Source organism: Varroa destructor, unplaced genomic scaffold (genome assembly GCF_002443255.2).
Source record: "Varroa destructor unplaced genomic scaffold, Vdes_3.0 BEIS01000003.1, whole genome shotgun sequence".
Lineage (NCBI taxonomy): Eukaryota > Metazoa > Arthropoda > Arachnida > Mesostigmata > Varroidae > Varroa > Varroa destructor.
In genome coordinates, this window is record NW_019211456.1 from 14920705 (window position 1) to 14935885 (window position 15181).

Consider the following 15181-nt stretch of genomic DNA (forward strand, 5'->3'; position numbering starts at 1 on the left):
AACATTGTGTCTCTTTTTTTTTTTAACCCTATATTTATGCGACTTTTTAGAAAATTTAATAGAGCCGAACTGTAATTCGTTTGTTATTAATAAATATATAAAACTGTGCCAAATTGCAAAAAAATGAATAAAGTTGAGAGCATGCAGCTCGTAACTAAGTAGGGTCATCCAGTTCAACGACAGCAAATGGGGGGAGGGGGGGGGTAACGCGGTTACTACGTCTTGGAGAGTGCCGGCATTGTCACCCGTTAGAGTAATAAAAAACATGCAGCTTTTCTCGTTTCGCTCAACAGATCATCTCGACCCACGACAACGACAATTACTAGTCGGCAAGCTTTTTTTTTATTGAATATCTGTATAAAATAAATTCATGCATGATACAAAAATATGCGTCCAACCTCACTTTCTTAGTGAGGCAATTCGAAAAAGGGCGCCAATTGCATATCAAGGAGCTACAAACAGAATAAAATTGTGTTTTTTGATTAGACTTACTACTTCAGTTGGACTCCTGATAGTAACAACGTTTAGTTGATATATTCCGATTACAATGAAGAAAAGCAAAAGTCCTCCACCTCGGCTTATCGATTTTTTTCTTGCAGTGAATAGAGCTGTCTTGGCACAGGGTAGTAATTACATAGCATATGGGCATCAAGTGTTGTTCAATTTATTATAACGGATATTTTCAGAAGATAACTTTGCGTCGTTACTAGGACAATAAGCCGGTGTATAAAGTACCTTCCTAAAAACATAGACGTGATATTTAATAAGATTCACGGCATACGCGTGGCCAACACTGTCTTTCGCGCATATAACTCTCTTCTCTGTTTAGATATATGACTAAATATTATATATTCGACTATATAAAAGATATAAGCTATGCACACACGTGGGCCTCTTCTATCGAAACGAAACGTTTTTCATTTGTTTCTTTAACTATTAAGAATATATTTATGGTTAATGCAATATTTCCCATAACCAAATTGCATTTGCTAGTACTGCCGACTATCGACGCAGTGTTGATGATGATCGAATCTGGAAGAAGTCTTATGATGACGATCTTTACGGCTAAAACCGTTCTCGAACGACAAAGTGACGCGCTCCTCCGAAGTAAGCCATTCGACAGACGATCCCGATGACGCCAACGATGCTTTTCTATGTCACACGCGCCATTGTGTGTGACTTCATCAAATTATCGATAAACGTATTATATGATAAAAAAATAAACAATGTGCTGTTTACAAAAGCTAACTTTATTAGTACATAGATTTGTTTGTGCCTTTTTCGCGACCGAAGGGACCAAATGTGATTCGAAATCTGAATCCAAAAGCAGCATGCAAGAGACACTATAGAAAAGAGGCAAATAGGGATCTGGTAGAGAGAGCATTTACTTTGCACCAGACTTCGTTTTAAGTCTTGGTCAACCGGAAGGCGCTTAAAAAGATTAAAGGGGGCCCAAAATGACCTTAGTAAGATTTATAACATGGAGTCGTTTACAACAAACATACACTTATTTCATATTTATATTAATATTTTAAGTTTTCGGATCAACGAAAACTAATAAAATGTAGACTAAAAAATCATACCCAAATCGACTTAATAGGAATCCTGCATGCGTCGTACAAGAAAATTTAGTTAATACTGATACATAATAACGCGCTGTGTCTTACTTACACACATGTTAGATGTTAATAAATTTAACGAACTTTTAAATTGGGTGTGAACACTATACCTTATGTACTACTCTATTTCTAATCTGATACCAAATGTTTAAGACGAACTTTTTTAGTTAAATAAATAATATGGGCTTATAAATGGAAAAGACTAGCAGAGCTTTCATTAAAGTTGTTCGAGATCCTGTGATGGCGGAGGAGGCTCGCAATTGTCGACAAAGTGTATATAGGGGAATCCAAAAGATGAACTCGGTAGAAATGGAATTGGCATTTGAGGTACTGGACTGGGTGGTGAGGGGGCTGCTTCCGTGTGTGATGCTTCTATAGTATGGGAGCCAGTTTCTCCTGTAGTGGGGATACTACCCATAGAAGTTTGACTACCTATAAAACCTGCGGTGCCTTCCTCGGGGTGTTCGGAGCTTCTCACTAGACCGGCCGAAGGGGGCGCAAAGATCCGATACGCCTCATTCTTCCAGTAATCGGATGGAACAGGATTGCTATAGAACGGCGAGGAAACTGGATAACAAAATATACAATATGAAAACACGGAATCCAATGAAATATACAGGTTAAACAAACAGAGCTAATGTGACATTGGCCCAGAGAATTTTATCGTTGACAGGACACGTTCGCATCGCTGAGAAACGGAAATTCATTCCAAGCAGTTTGTTTTTGAAAAATAAACATTTTTTTGGGGTTTATTTCTCTTATACAGGGAACGAAATCTCGATAGCTCTTATATAGATATATTCGCTTGCAAAGTGTATGCAAACAAGGGTACAACAAAACAATGTCAATTGTCAGATTTACATAAATGGTAATTGGACAGTTAGGCATAAATCAAGGCATAGAAGCATAGTGACAGCACCAGTGTATTGTTTAAGCTAAGGAACATCATCTGCATAGGTAAACAAATTTGACAGGACGCTGTAAAAAGCCATAAGGAAAAGTAACCAACCTTCTGAACTAGTCGAAGGTAGTAGGCTGGAAATGCTCCCACGCATGTCACCAGCTGTCCTACTCGGACCGGAAGGGCTTAAGTCACCATTGTGCGACAGGTGGCCCCGCTGAAAGGGACCACTGTCTGAAGTGTGAAACATTTGTAGGTGATGCTGAGGCTGAAGGTTAGGCCCCTGCTGTTGCGTTTGCATCAGGTATTCAGGTTGCTGTTGAGGATGATGCTGTTGTTGTTGTAAATGCAGTTGCTGCACTTGTCGAGACTGCTTGGCCACAGGTACAGTCGACTTACTCGCCGATCCTAACATTTGTCCGTCGCCGTTACGCGAATCAAGGAACGCTTTGGCAAACGGATTATGGCGTACTTTGAGCTGGGTAACTCGCTCATTTTGGTATGCCGTAACAGCTACAAACTGGGTTTCGCGCAGAGGAAAGCTCCATTCGCCGAGATGTACGGACGGGACTGCGGCTGTTGATGGACTACAGACGACGTGGTGACTAAGTGGTGTGTCACTGAAGCTCTCTACATCTTCTCGGGTAATAACAACGCGAGGCTCATATACGTGTAGACTATTTAGTACAATCTGAAATTTTCCATGGAAGGCTAATTTTATTGCGTCGTCTACAATCAGAAAGTAAAAAAAAAAACCGTAAAAATCGTCCGAGCATTCAATAGTGCAAAACATGTTGACGTAGTAACGGTCAATCGTTTCGATAAAATTAGGGTGTAACAAATGTTCCATTTGCTTACATATCGCGGATCTGCTGTGGGCTTATTAGTAAGCTTAGCTTTATTGAAGGCCACGGGCCCCTTCATCCAGAAGGCTCCCGTATTTGGGGAGTCCTGATGATGAAATCCACACTGGGAAGAAGCCGCTTCACCCTTTCCGCTTGTGACCCATTCCGTTCCTGTACGAATATTGCAGAATATATTATGGCCATCTAGTGCTTTTCCTTCATTTTTCCAATGCTTTCTCCATTTAGAAACCCTCAACACTCATAAGCTTGTAAATCGAACTGCAGCCACCTCAAAAGACAACAGCGTATTCGCATCAAATCACTTGCAAGACACTACTTACCATGAAACTTGTACCTGTTTCTTCCAATCTGCGTCAGTTCGAGTCGAATAGAGTATCTCGCTGAAGGTTCAAGTCCGGACAGCTGTACGCGAATAACAGGAAACATTCGTCTGGAATGGACGGAAAAAACGTCTTTTAGCAGAAATCAGCGCAAGACCGAGTCTACACATCTAAAATTCTAAGTAGGTGTCACAGAAACTTGCACGCAGGCATCTATTATATTGGCGTCGTTCGCAGCTAGCGCCGATTTTACGCCAACAATGACACGTTTAAACTTGAACTATCTCTGTTCGCCATTGACGACGTATTAAAATCTGACAGAGCACTTTCGATCGAATTCTACAACAAATGCATTTACCTCTTTGTTGAAGGCTGACGGCTGTTTCTCCACAAACAGCAGCATTTTTGACGATACTAACACTGCAACTTTCTTGTACAGTTTAAATGTCACTTGTATATTAACAAATAAACAAACACATCAGATCAAAGCAACCAATAGCTGCGCATAGATTAGAAACGTTTTTCTACGGATTAGGTATAAAATGGTTGGAACATCGCAATATCGATTTTATGCTCGCAGGCAGTATATCCCAATACATTTTCAACTAATCTTGCTCTGGAGAGCAACGTAATGAGCATTATCAAGGGACCTGTGTAAAACAATCTACCATATTTTAAAAAAAGGTTCCAGTAGAGACTAGCGAAGGCCTTTCGGTCGAAGTGTTAACCTATTATTGAAACAAGATTGTCTCCTGAATAGCTAAACAGCTTCAAATAGAAATAAAATACATTATACATAGTATGCTAAAATTAAGCACCGTTAAAATAAGCAACCGTTAGGCATTCCATAAAGCCTGGCAGACAAGCACCCTTTTTACCACTGTGCTATATCTATGGTGCAATATTTGTCATCTTGTTTAAGAGAAGCTCGCTGGCATTCGCTCAGTTTTCATTTCAGGTACGGAAACAGCGTGTTCACTAGTACGCAGGGCGTTTTTGAGCGTCGTCTTCAAAGAAACATCGCCTGTATAACTTTCGGCTTTCGTTATGTTTGTCCGTATGCGCAATTCGTACGATCAACATTCATATAATAGATAGGCTTGAACAATCGTACAACAGTAAATCGTCGTTCGGGACCGCGTGTACAACAAATTAACATTTTTTCAAGTTGTCGTTGCTCCCAGCAACAGCAACATATGTATTACAATCATATGTCTATATCCTGCAGGGCGAAGCCAATCTTCGACGTACGGTTCGCGCTAGCTAATGTACAAAATCATATTAATTCGCCTATACGTAGTTATTAAACGATCAGAGAAACAATAAAAAGGTACAGACCAATGGCAGAGTTCAAAACGCTTTGCAAGAGCTTAGAGAGGACCCGTGTTTGCCGCTGAAGGAGGCGGCGCTGCTGGCGGAAAAACCGCTTTGAAGTGCCATCTAAGCGACGACGCAAGCTCGGCAGTCATCGAAGCATTGCTTCCCAACCGAGCCAACTGCCGGTACACCATGTGGCGTCTCCGTCTGAGACGTCAACAAGGTATGTATGACACCTTGACGAGAATTGGCGGCAGTCTGTGGAACGGCGTACGCGTACAGAGGCGTCTTTCACAGAGTATTGTTCTTATTGGCTTCAGTTGTACAACGCCAGCATAGAAGACGGCGACAAGAAAAAGGGAAACACAAGACAACTCAGTAGTTAAAGTGTGTGCCCGATTGTTAGTTTATGGCAAGGTTGGATAGACGGACCTGGCAACTAGCTTCATCGATTGCTACACCTACCAATCCTCCACTATAACTTTGTCTGTCACAGGCGATGCGACTAACGGCAGTGGTGCGACACGCCGCAGAGCTGCACTTCACCATACGGACGTATCTTAACCCGTTCCCACTAGTCGTTCTACAGGTCTGCGCTAAAATAGTTACACGCACTCGGTTGCGTCCGTAACGCTGTTGATCTAGAAACATTACGTTGAACGGAAGCTGCTAGGCTTCATAGAACATTCAAGAGGGGAAAGGACTTGACGGGTTGATATCACTTTAGCAACAGCAGCAGCATCAGCAACAAGCGGCCTGTGCAGGCCCCCGCGCTCAGGCGTCAGATTAATGCGACGGGACCCTCAGACACATTTTCTTGTTGGAGGAATAACAGGCGAAACTGAAATGATTTTCGGTGGTAAGGCAAACGACGATGGTTCGAAAACGTCAGCTATAAAAGACGGATATACCGTAGCGAACTGAGAAAACGAGTTATTTTGCCCGCTTGATCCATGTAACCTGTCCTGCTTTTTTTATAGTCGACTGCTTTATTAGAGAGGCTACAAATGTTTGCAACACGCATACGTTTCTTATTTACTCAGATCACACGATACGGATATTTTTTAAACTTGCTAGGAGTAGACATTGACCCCGATGTAAAACTGTGGTTCGTACTTTCTGTGTAGCAACTGCACATACAATGTGCAAGACTTCATTGCACAGCGAACTCAGCGAAATCTGCACGGAGATTTCACAACGCGTCGCGACAGACCGATAACTCGCATGCTCGATTACGCGCTTCTCCTTTCCGCGATATAAAGTTCTTCCTCTTTCATAAAGCACTATAATAACTTACATATACATATATATTGTGAAACGGACTTATATAGGTATCTGACATTACAATAAATAGTTTTTGGGTATTTAGGGCGTAGCGTAGGTTTCTACAGAAGCAGTCTTGTTCGACCAAAGCCCGAGCCACGATCGACGCCTTGCAACTTCGCATTGTTGTGGAGCAGAAGAAATCGTACATGGGTTGGTGGAAGCTGTCTAGTGCGGGCTGAAAGCCTCCAGTATGAGAATAGCAAGTTTAAAAAGTGGATGGAGTGGATAAAACGTCAAAAAAAACCCAAGAACAATGGCGTAACGACCAGGTTGTGCGGATAGTCGACAAATATATTCTGCGATCACAAGGCGAAAGAGTCCATTCATACATATATATATATGTATATATATTTATATAAGCGGAGGTGTATGGACTTTTTCTACTTTTGTAACCTAGATAACTACAGCTCAAAGCCACTAATCTTTTTTGATCCATTGTTTCGAGTATAGAAAATATTAATTGACAACTGTTCACTGCAATACGATTAAGGTAGGTTTAATCAGTCTTGGGCATATGCTTATCCAGCATATAAGAGGTATCGTAAATGCGAATAAAACGTCGTATAAAAGCAGCGCCATATTATTCCTCGTAGAAAAATTTCCTGTAAAATCATCGCTGATACCTATACTCCAGTGTGAACAACGTATATACCTTTATACAACAGGACAGAAAACCATAAGCTATCAGAAATCCTTAGAAGCGTAATCTATGCTAGAAGCAGTTTTTTTCTTTGAAAAGCGGATAAAATATCCCGCAGAACAAGACGTTTGACTTAGATCTCACCGATGCGATCTGTTCATAAATTAACATAGGATACGGGGCATTTGGTGTAACTAAAAAAAAAAAGGCGCTAGCAATTACAACAAGACTAATGTAAACTATTTCCATCATATGCGATCTTTATTAAATACGTTTATTCTCCGCGTTGAGATACGTCTATTGTGACGTCTTATTTCAATAACTACCGTATACGTGCCAAGATCGAACTTGAACCCACATACACGACGTCAGCTGCTTCTCGCTCTACGCTTTGTCAGTCGCTAAGCCGACTTTCGCTAAGGGAAAAGTTGAATCAGCCGAACAGGGGTAAATCCAATCAGCGTTCCAAGGTGCATATTGTGGTTTTTGGGCAAATGAACGACTGCGGTAATGTGTTCACAGGAGCTGCTATTCTCTGCTATGAATGACGAATGAAAATACGAATGATTACCGTGAGAGATTCGTTGGACGTCCACCGTAAAAGATCCGAAACGTCAAAACAGTGAAGAATTCCATTGATTTTACGCAGTGCTCAATAAATCCACACATTGAGGTTCTTCGTATTTTGGATGCAATGACGTCACAGCTCGAAGCGTAACGTAAACACGACGAAACTACTGACGGTTTAGCGACAGAAAGAGTCGTTGTCATTGTGGAAAACACTCGGCAGTACAATACGCGATACCGATAGGGTGCTTACGAAGGGTGTCAAACGGCTTGTGGAACGAAGCGGAATCGTAAAATGCTGATCTCTTAAAGGGAAAGTTCTCACGGCCCTTAACCAGAGAAAAGGGTGACGAAAAACATACAAGACCTAAAGGGGTGCAGAAGCAGCTATGCAGAAAAACTACACTGCACTGGCCTGGTCCACAGAGAACTAGGACAAGACTTGACCTGACAAATGGCATGGAAGCTTCAAAAGAAATTTTGCGATAACCGACTAATCCCTTACTTAGTCAATCCTCTAATACAGCGGAAGGACAAGAGATGTAACAGTTACTGAATCGTAGAAATACCATATCTAAAAAATGTATTACTTAAAGTTCAGCAAATAAATGCTACAGGACGAATGTGCGGCAAAAGCTTTAACCTGTGTCTTTTGGCATTAATCACTACTTTGTCGCCTTATGCATACCTTGTTTGATGCAAAAAGTTAGTTATGATAAAAATATAATATTACACGAAGTATCAGTTGACCAAATCGGCGAGCTTATGAAAAAAGGTGCCTAGAAGATAGAACCATTTGAAAAGGAAAGCTTGGCCCGCCCGTTGAACAAACTGTACAGGCATTTGACCGTGGAAAAAAATAGTTTTTCCGCAATACAACCTTCGGAAAATAGCTCTGATGTTGAAACGCACCGTGCTAAAGTATTAGGAACGACAATATCTTCTTTATATTGGGTATGATATCTACAGTTTAATCATGAAGAGTACGTCATTAAATGTGAATTAGTCACTTGTTACAGAATAAAACACACTTACAATGTCAAATTTAGAAGCTTCTTATCTTCATCACCATGCTGTTATTACATAGTTCATTCATTTTGATTCAAGTGAGTGTATCGTAACTGAGCATCCGATTGACTTCATAATTCGCGAAAATATAGATAGGTATAATACTAATATAGTTATTTAGATGCATAAATGTCCTATACGGTAATTGTACTATGAACTTCCCTAGGCATTGCTTGCTACGGAAGTAACTCATAGATAGAAAGTATTATCACGTAACTGCTCAATCAAATAATACTTACAATAAAATTGCAGCGTTAAATAGTTTCGCCAGTGTCCTTCCCAATTGTAAAGTGAACTCCATAACACTGGTCGGATGCTCTGTTATACAGTATATTAACTTAGCTAAAAATGAGTAAATTCCGTAACACCAACCTACCGATGAACTTGAGAAGCCTGTACGTTTGAAAACTTAAAACTCTCAAAATTATCCTAAATTAGTGATATCGGATGATTGACTATGAATTGACTACACGAATGTCTTTTCATTGTATCTCGATGCGCATCGTGGCAAGGCATATTCTGCGCTAATATGGCGCGCATGTCTATGAGTTTGCTGGCTATTCGTAAATTGTCCTCGCGCGGGCGCTGCAGTAACTTGTTTGCCTACTTAGGGCAAGGTTTGAACGTAAACATATTTTGATCCTGCAATAAAGACGGCAATAGTAATAGGAAAAAGGAACCGGTATACTCTAAATGCGTTCTGCTACTCGGTCCCTCCGGATTACTCGTACCAAATGCCCCGTCCTGACAGATCCTTGAAACAATGCCAAAAAGCGGTGCCAAGGCCTGTTGTGGAAGCGACAAGTGTGTGTGATCGGCTATGGCGATAGAGCGCTGGTAAACTGATAAAACCTCTAAAAAGCAATTCTGTAGCAGTAACATTAGAACGCAAATTAAAAAAAAGGCGGCCAGAGACCTTCGGTTTTCGTCACAGGCCTCATGTAAACGTAAAATATATTATGGCTCATCGAGGTTAAACCTTTTACCCGAAACCCTGCAGCTTGAATTTTTCCACAATATCCTTATTTACATGGCGTGAAATAACTCTCGTGTATACAATATTCGTTACGAGCGATTAGTCAATACCTAACTCTAGGTAAGTAATCCCATTACTGAACGGGTCACTATTTACTATCGACTTTAGGCCAAAGCAAAGCCAGAAACGCTACAACCCTCGATCTTATAATTTACCCCGCATCATTAGTAACAGCCACTGACAATTTCAAATTATCTTTTAAATAGTCAAAATGCACTTATTGAACCCAACGAACAGCAAAACCTATTTTGTATAATTTTTTCCGTTATTTGGCTCATCATTGAACCGTTGAAAACTAGGTTTGTCAAAATTGCCAAGCCGACCAACCTTATCCAGCCTCTGAAGTTATATACTAAAAAGCAAGACGCCGAATAGTTTCCCTAATCCTTGTATGCAAAGTTTCCTGCATCGCAATAGTAATCTACCGCTCTGTCAGCGGCAAACAGATTATAATAAGACACGCCTACCCCTTTGACAGTCGCTGTAAAACGTTACAAACTCATTGTCGTAGGTTAAATGTGCCTAAGTTATAAGGTCTAGGACAGTGGTTACACTCGTACTAGCTCTGAATGTTAAATATAATGCTAAATAAATGAACATCTCTACATAATAAAGGTGGGAATTATTTGATCATTAATTTAGTTTGCTTTTGAGAGCATACATTACTGAAAGTCGTTATAGATTTCTGCACCGCTTAAACTAGAACCAGTACAAGATCCTGTTACAATATTTTAGCGGTTCGGTTTCAAAGGAAAAAAAAGGCCAAGCGCTTAAACATGATCTTTCCGTCGGTTTATTGCCTTTTATATGTTCAAAGGCTACTCGCTGCCTGAACGTTACATTATTGTTGCGTTAACACCGTCTTTTACACCGAGTTCAAGACACCAACACGTTTTGAGGGCAGGATGCTGATAAGCAAAGCACCCAATAATGAAGCCCAAGGAAATTTATCCTGTGCATGTTGGCTGACTGTCTGGTGGTGTTTTCCAAGGAACTTTGGACCGCTTGAGTAATGCTCAGAGGAATTGTTTACACGCAATCTCCCATATCGAAGCTTGGACATACTCGTTTTTTAGTACTCAATGCAGAGAAAGTGCACATAAGTACAAATTCTCATATTCTAATGATTCGTTTAGAATAGTCGGACAGTTTAATAATTACCATTGGGTTCCAAATTCCAGCAACTCGTGAAAGACCCTCGAATTGCGTGGAGTGCTTTACCTTATCGAAGTATAGCTAAAAGGTTGGTCCTTTTCTAATCTTCGACGAACACCAAAAAGGCTTTGTCGTCAAACGTGAAACATAAAATGGTCGTCAATCAGCCTGACACCCTTTTATTAATCGTGTTAACATAACGAGCTATACTTGAAACATAGTCTTCGTCTTGGTCTTTATGGATCTTATGTTCCTATATTGAGTTAGATAGACTATGCAAGTGCTATATTGGACAAAGCTTTCCGGGTGGATATGTACACTTTGATCTTAACCAAAAGGCCGAGAAGTTGTGTGCTAATAATAGGACAGTAACTATTTGTTCCCATATTAAAATATGTTGTAGTTCTGATTCTAAATCGGGCATAGTAACTTGGTTTTGTATAGGAAACGAGCCGTTCGAAATAATGTTTATCGGCACGACTGGATGTCATACTCTCACGCTGTAAACTCGATATCTACGTGCATATATCGTTCGATCGGGCGTTTAATGTCGATGAGTACGTATTTTACCAGGGAGTATAGTTATTTACTTTATCGATGAAACTTCAACGTTGAACTGAATTTATTGAATTCCTTTTATACATTACTAGTCGGATCATATCGTAATACCTACCTGAACGCCATTGCAGTTCGTTATGAACATTGTGCATACAATGGATCGTTATAAAGGCACCACCAGAAAGCAGGAACCAGGAGAAATACATTTTATTCTCTCCTATTCCCTGTCAGATTTAAAAATGATGAAATGATTTTCTAATGGGGATAACACGAAGCTACTTTTCCATGCAGAAATTTCCTACTGTGCACACACTTGTTTCTCTCATACATTTTTCCATTGTTGCTGACTCTCAATTTATTTATATTACTGAGCTAATATAAACTCTAAGCCAAGCCATTTTCGGTTAGTTCTGTCCGACTTAATTAGGATTAGGAGGTTCGTATAGGTTCTTATTCTGTGTTATACACTTATATTACTATAACACGGAATAACAACCTATATATATACATGTTTATGGCTGGACAGAAAAACAATACGATTCAAGCCGTTTTTCACTTAAATAGGATTCTTCATTTGAGGCCTTCGTAGTTAACAAAAAACCCATGAAAAGCTGGTAAATTACGAACTCAGGGGCACACCACCTTAATGATGTCTGGTGTGAAGTGTACGTGACTAGTGTAAAAACATAGCATTGACGCGCACCTAACCACTCTAATTTTACTGGCCTAAAAGTGGACCACTTTACCAGTTAACGGGAATTAATTTCGAAAACTGCTTTTTAATCTGGCAAATCAACCGGTTTAATCAGGAGATATCCATCGAACGACTTACCGTCCACTCTTAGTAACAATCATCTCATTAGTAACTTCACGAAACTTTGTCCATAGTTCGAAATCCAATAAGGAAACATGCGGCGAGGTAATTACTTCTTCCATAATCTACAGTTCCATGGATCACTGAAGTACGTTCCAAAAACCTGATCCAACCTACAATTAAATTTTCACCCGAATGTCGCACCTGATTTCTGACCTATAATCGCACGAGAGTTTATTCTATCGCTAATGAAGCCTGCTATTCCACATTCACCTTTACATTGTGTCTTTATCACTCCGATCTGTTTTTTAATAATTTCCTAATAAACATATGAATACCTTAATCCACGCACAGTGTGTCTTCTGTGTGGTTCGAGTTTGGTCCTTCTTGGTCACCTGTTGGATTGACATTTGTCTTGTGCTAAGTCCTTAATAGGCTAATTGACGTGACTGCTCTCTTTATAGTCCCACAGAAGTGAGCGATACAGTTAGCAAGCAAACCCCACATCCTGCCACCATTTTTGTTTTCTCCCTTTATCTAAAAGGCTTTGTCAAATCTGAGCTATTTTCGGTTACTGATTTCTGCCGTACCAATTAACGTAGACGCCACGCGGCGCTATTTCATCTCCTGCTTCTATGAGTTCATCTACAGGTGCACCGAGGAGACACTTGGCTGATGGCGCGTACCTAAGAGTTCATACGTCAGTTGTACAATATCTGAAGGGAGTACCGGAAATTGCAGACGTCAGTGGTACACAATATACAGTCGGCTCATTAGCTTATCTTTGATAACTGCCTCTGATCACGCTTGCGGAGAGTATATTTGAGTATCACTGCTGCCCAGGTTTCTTCACTGCGTAAGCGTGTTGCATATATTAACGCGTATAGTAGATAATGTGTGTTAGTAGATCTGCGCTTTGTCTCCGTTGTATTAGCGCGTATGAGTACCTGTCTCCACTTGCCACCAATGGCCTGTAATAGAAGATCCTTAAAGCAGCGAGTCCGCGGTTGCCGCCGCTGCCATGGCGACGAAGTCGAGGTTCAATTGAAGTGCCAAGCACAACACTATGCCTGCATATAACTGGAGTGAACCAGGCTGAACAAAACCAGCAACAAACCAAATAACAGCGGAACAGCGCCTTACAGCAAAGAACGAAAAACAGATGAAGAGCGACAGTTCGCTATAGACAAGCAGAAAGACCTCAGCCGCGCTTTCACCGCAACAAGTACAACACGGCGCGACAATCGGCGGTGATGTTATCGACGGCAACAATCAGCTTCGCTATCTCGCACACTGGTGGGGTGAAAAATAGGACAACATCAACAGAAGCAGCACGTTTAGCCTCGACGACGACGACGACGACGACGACGACGGCGATGATGACAACGGTGACTATAGCCATAACTAAATCGCGCCGCTTTTCTACCTCGTCGCGGGCGGGAACGTCAAAAGACAAACCCAACACTAGTACAGCAGCGTCAGCGCTCATCAGGCAAGCGCTAAACCAACCGGGCGCTAGAAAAACTTCGTTCGGCCAACCCGCTCGACGTTTCGGCCGCTTCGAGTCGAAAGCGTATGCCGTCCCTTCGCTGGTTGGGACGGCAAACAAAGCTAAAGCTCCGCCCCGTCGGGTAGGGTCCACTGCCGATAGCGAGTTGATGGGTACAGCGCGGCTGGCGGCTCTCGATGGTACGTGCTGGTAAAGGTACGCGTTTGCAGAGGTATACGTTAGCGACAAGTAGTCGGCCAATTTGTGGACGGGATAGTTTGTTTCTATATACACGCGCACGTATATCACAGAAATGATTCGAACCGCTTTATAGTTACGATGGTTAACGCAAAAGGAACGCTTAAAATAGCAACAGGCTGCACGTAAGAGAAGGAATAGTCCAAGAAGTTCATCTTCGTATATTGTATTGTACAAGCTACTAGTCTAATGGCAAAAATAGATTGACGAGCGAACAGGTCTCGACGAACGACTACTATACTTCAACTTTACTTCGAGCATTTGGAGCAATTTTTTTTTTCATTTTAGCCTCGATTCCTGTTTGCAGGACGAACCGTTGTACAATGGAATAGTCGGATCAAAATGCTAAGTACATTGTGTACTGCGTTAACGCCATTCCCAGCGCATCGTTCTAACTCAGTTCTGGAGCATCGAAGGTTCCGCGGTCGCCTTCTGGGTTGACCCCTTCGTTTATCTACCTCTCACGTTCGCGGCCGTCGCTCTTTATCGACTGGCATGCGCTGTATTTACCTTGCGCGTCAAGTAAATCGTGGATATCGTTGTTCTCCGTGTAGACTTTTAGGGTGGGATTCAACTCAAGCGAATGTTCAGTCCTGTACAAAGAGACCGAATCGCGGTCAACATGTGGTGCATAGCGACAACTCCCATAGTCAGCTTTTCCTCGTCATTGGTAGGCGCGAGGAAAGTTACTGAATGAGACATCAGAATCTTGCAGCCACAATAACTATGGCAATAACATCAAAAGTCCTATAAACAAATTTATATGCAGATCAAAATCTAGGGTGGTTGATGATACTTCAGACAGGCTGACTCTGTCGGTAGAAAACAAGCAAAGTCTTCAGTAACAGACTATCACTTTAACGTCAAAACACACTCTGCGCTTCAGTGGATTTTTTAGACTATTTCACAATCAGCGTAGACAAAAACTACAGAAACAATGTACGTGTTTTAGCGATATCTATCGAGGTATCTTATGTACTTATTGATGCCGGTAGCTTGGAGATGAGCTTGCTCTTTAGCTAGAAAAAAGAAAAGTACAAGAGAGTTGCTGCACTGCAGAGGTCAAACTAGCCTTACCCTGGTAATCTACATTAATTCAAATCCATGACTACGCCTCGCAGCGGTAGCAAACTATTATAACTTTTCAGTTCTATAGAATTGACCTATTGTGAGCTAGCCGTCCTTAAATTATCAAAGAGCGACTAGCAAGTGGACCAAACAAAAAAGTATATCCGTAAACACCCGCA

The 15181-nt window shown here is 41.2% G+C and overlaps 1 protein-coding gene across 8 annotated transcripts; it reads right to left on the bottom strand.

Annotated features, from left to right (window-relative positions):
• Positions 1-642: 642 nt before the first annotated feature.
• Positions 643-15085, bottom strand: LOC111247644 (uncharacterized). Of its 8 annotated transcripts, none has more exons than XM_086984892.1 (5): positions 12778-15085; positions 3707-3816; positions 3379-3536; positions 2629-3211; positions 643-2186 (listed from the first exon to the last, which is right to left on the bottom strand). In XM_086984892.1, the coding sequence occupies exons 2-5, from the start codon at positions 3810-3812 to the stop codon at positions 1837-1839; spliced, it is 1197 nt and encodes a 398-aa protein (XP_086841018.1). In that variant the 5' UTR covers positions 3813-3816; positions 12778-15085; the 3' UTR covers positions 643-1836. The 8 variants fall into 8 exon arrangements, with proteins under 8 accessions (XP_086841018.1, XP_022654581.1, XP_022654580.1 ...); XM_022798846.2 differs by having other exon boundaries at positions 12526-15085; XM_022798845.2 differs by having other exon boundaries at positions 12206-15085.
• Between the last annotated feature and the right edge of the window lie 96 nt (positions 15086-15181).

Excerpts from the sequence above, each read along its gene's own strand:
- LOC111247644 (XM_086984887.1), bottom strand. The coding sequence starts at position 7,760 with ATGACAACGACTCTTTCTGTCGCTAAACCGTCAGTAGTTTCGTCGTGT. Across the intron at positions 3,817-7,560 it reads CGTCCAACGAATCTCTCACG|ACGAATGTTTCCTGTTATTC; the intron begins GTAATCATTCGT and ends CGTCCATTCCAG. Across the intron at positions 3,212-3,378 it reads CCACAGCAGATCCGCGATAT|ATTGTACTAAATAGTCTACA; the intron begins GTAAGCAAATGG and ends GGAAAATTTCAG.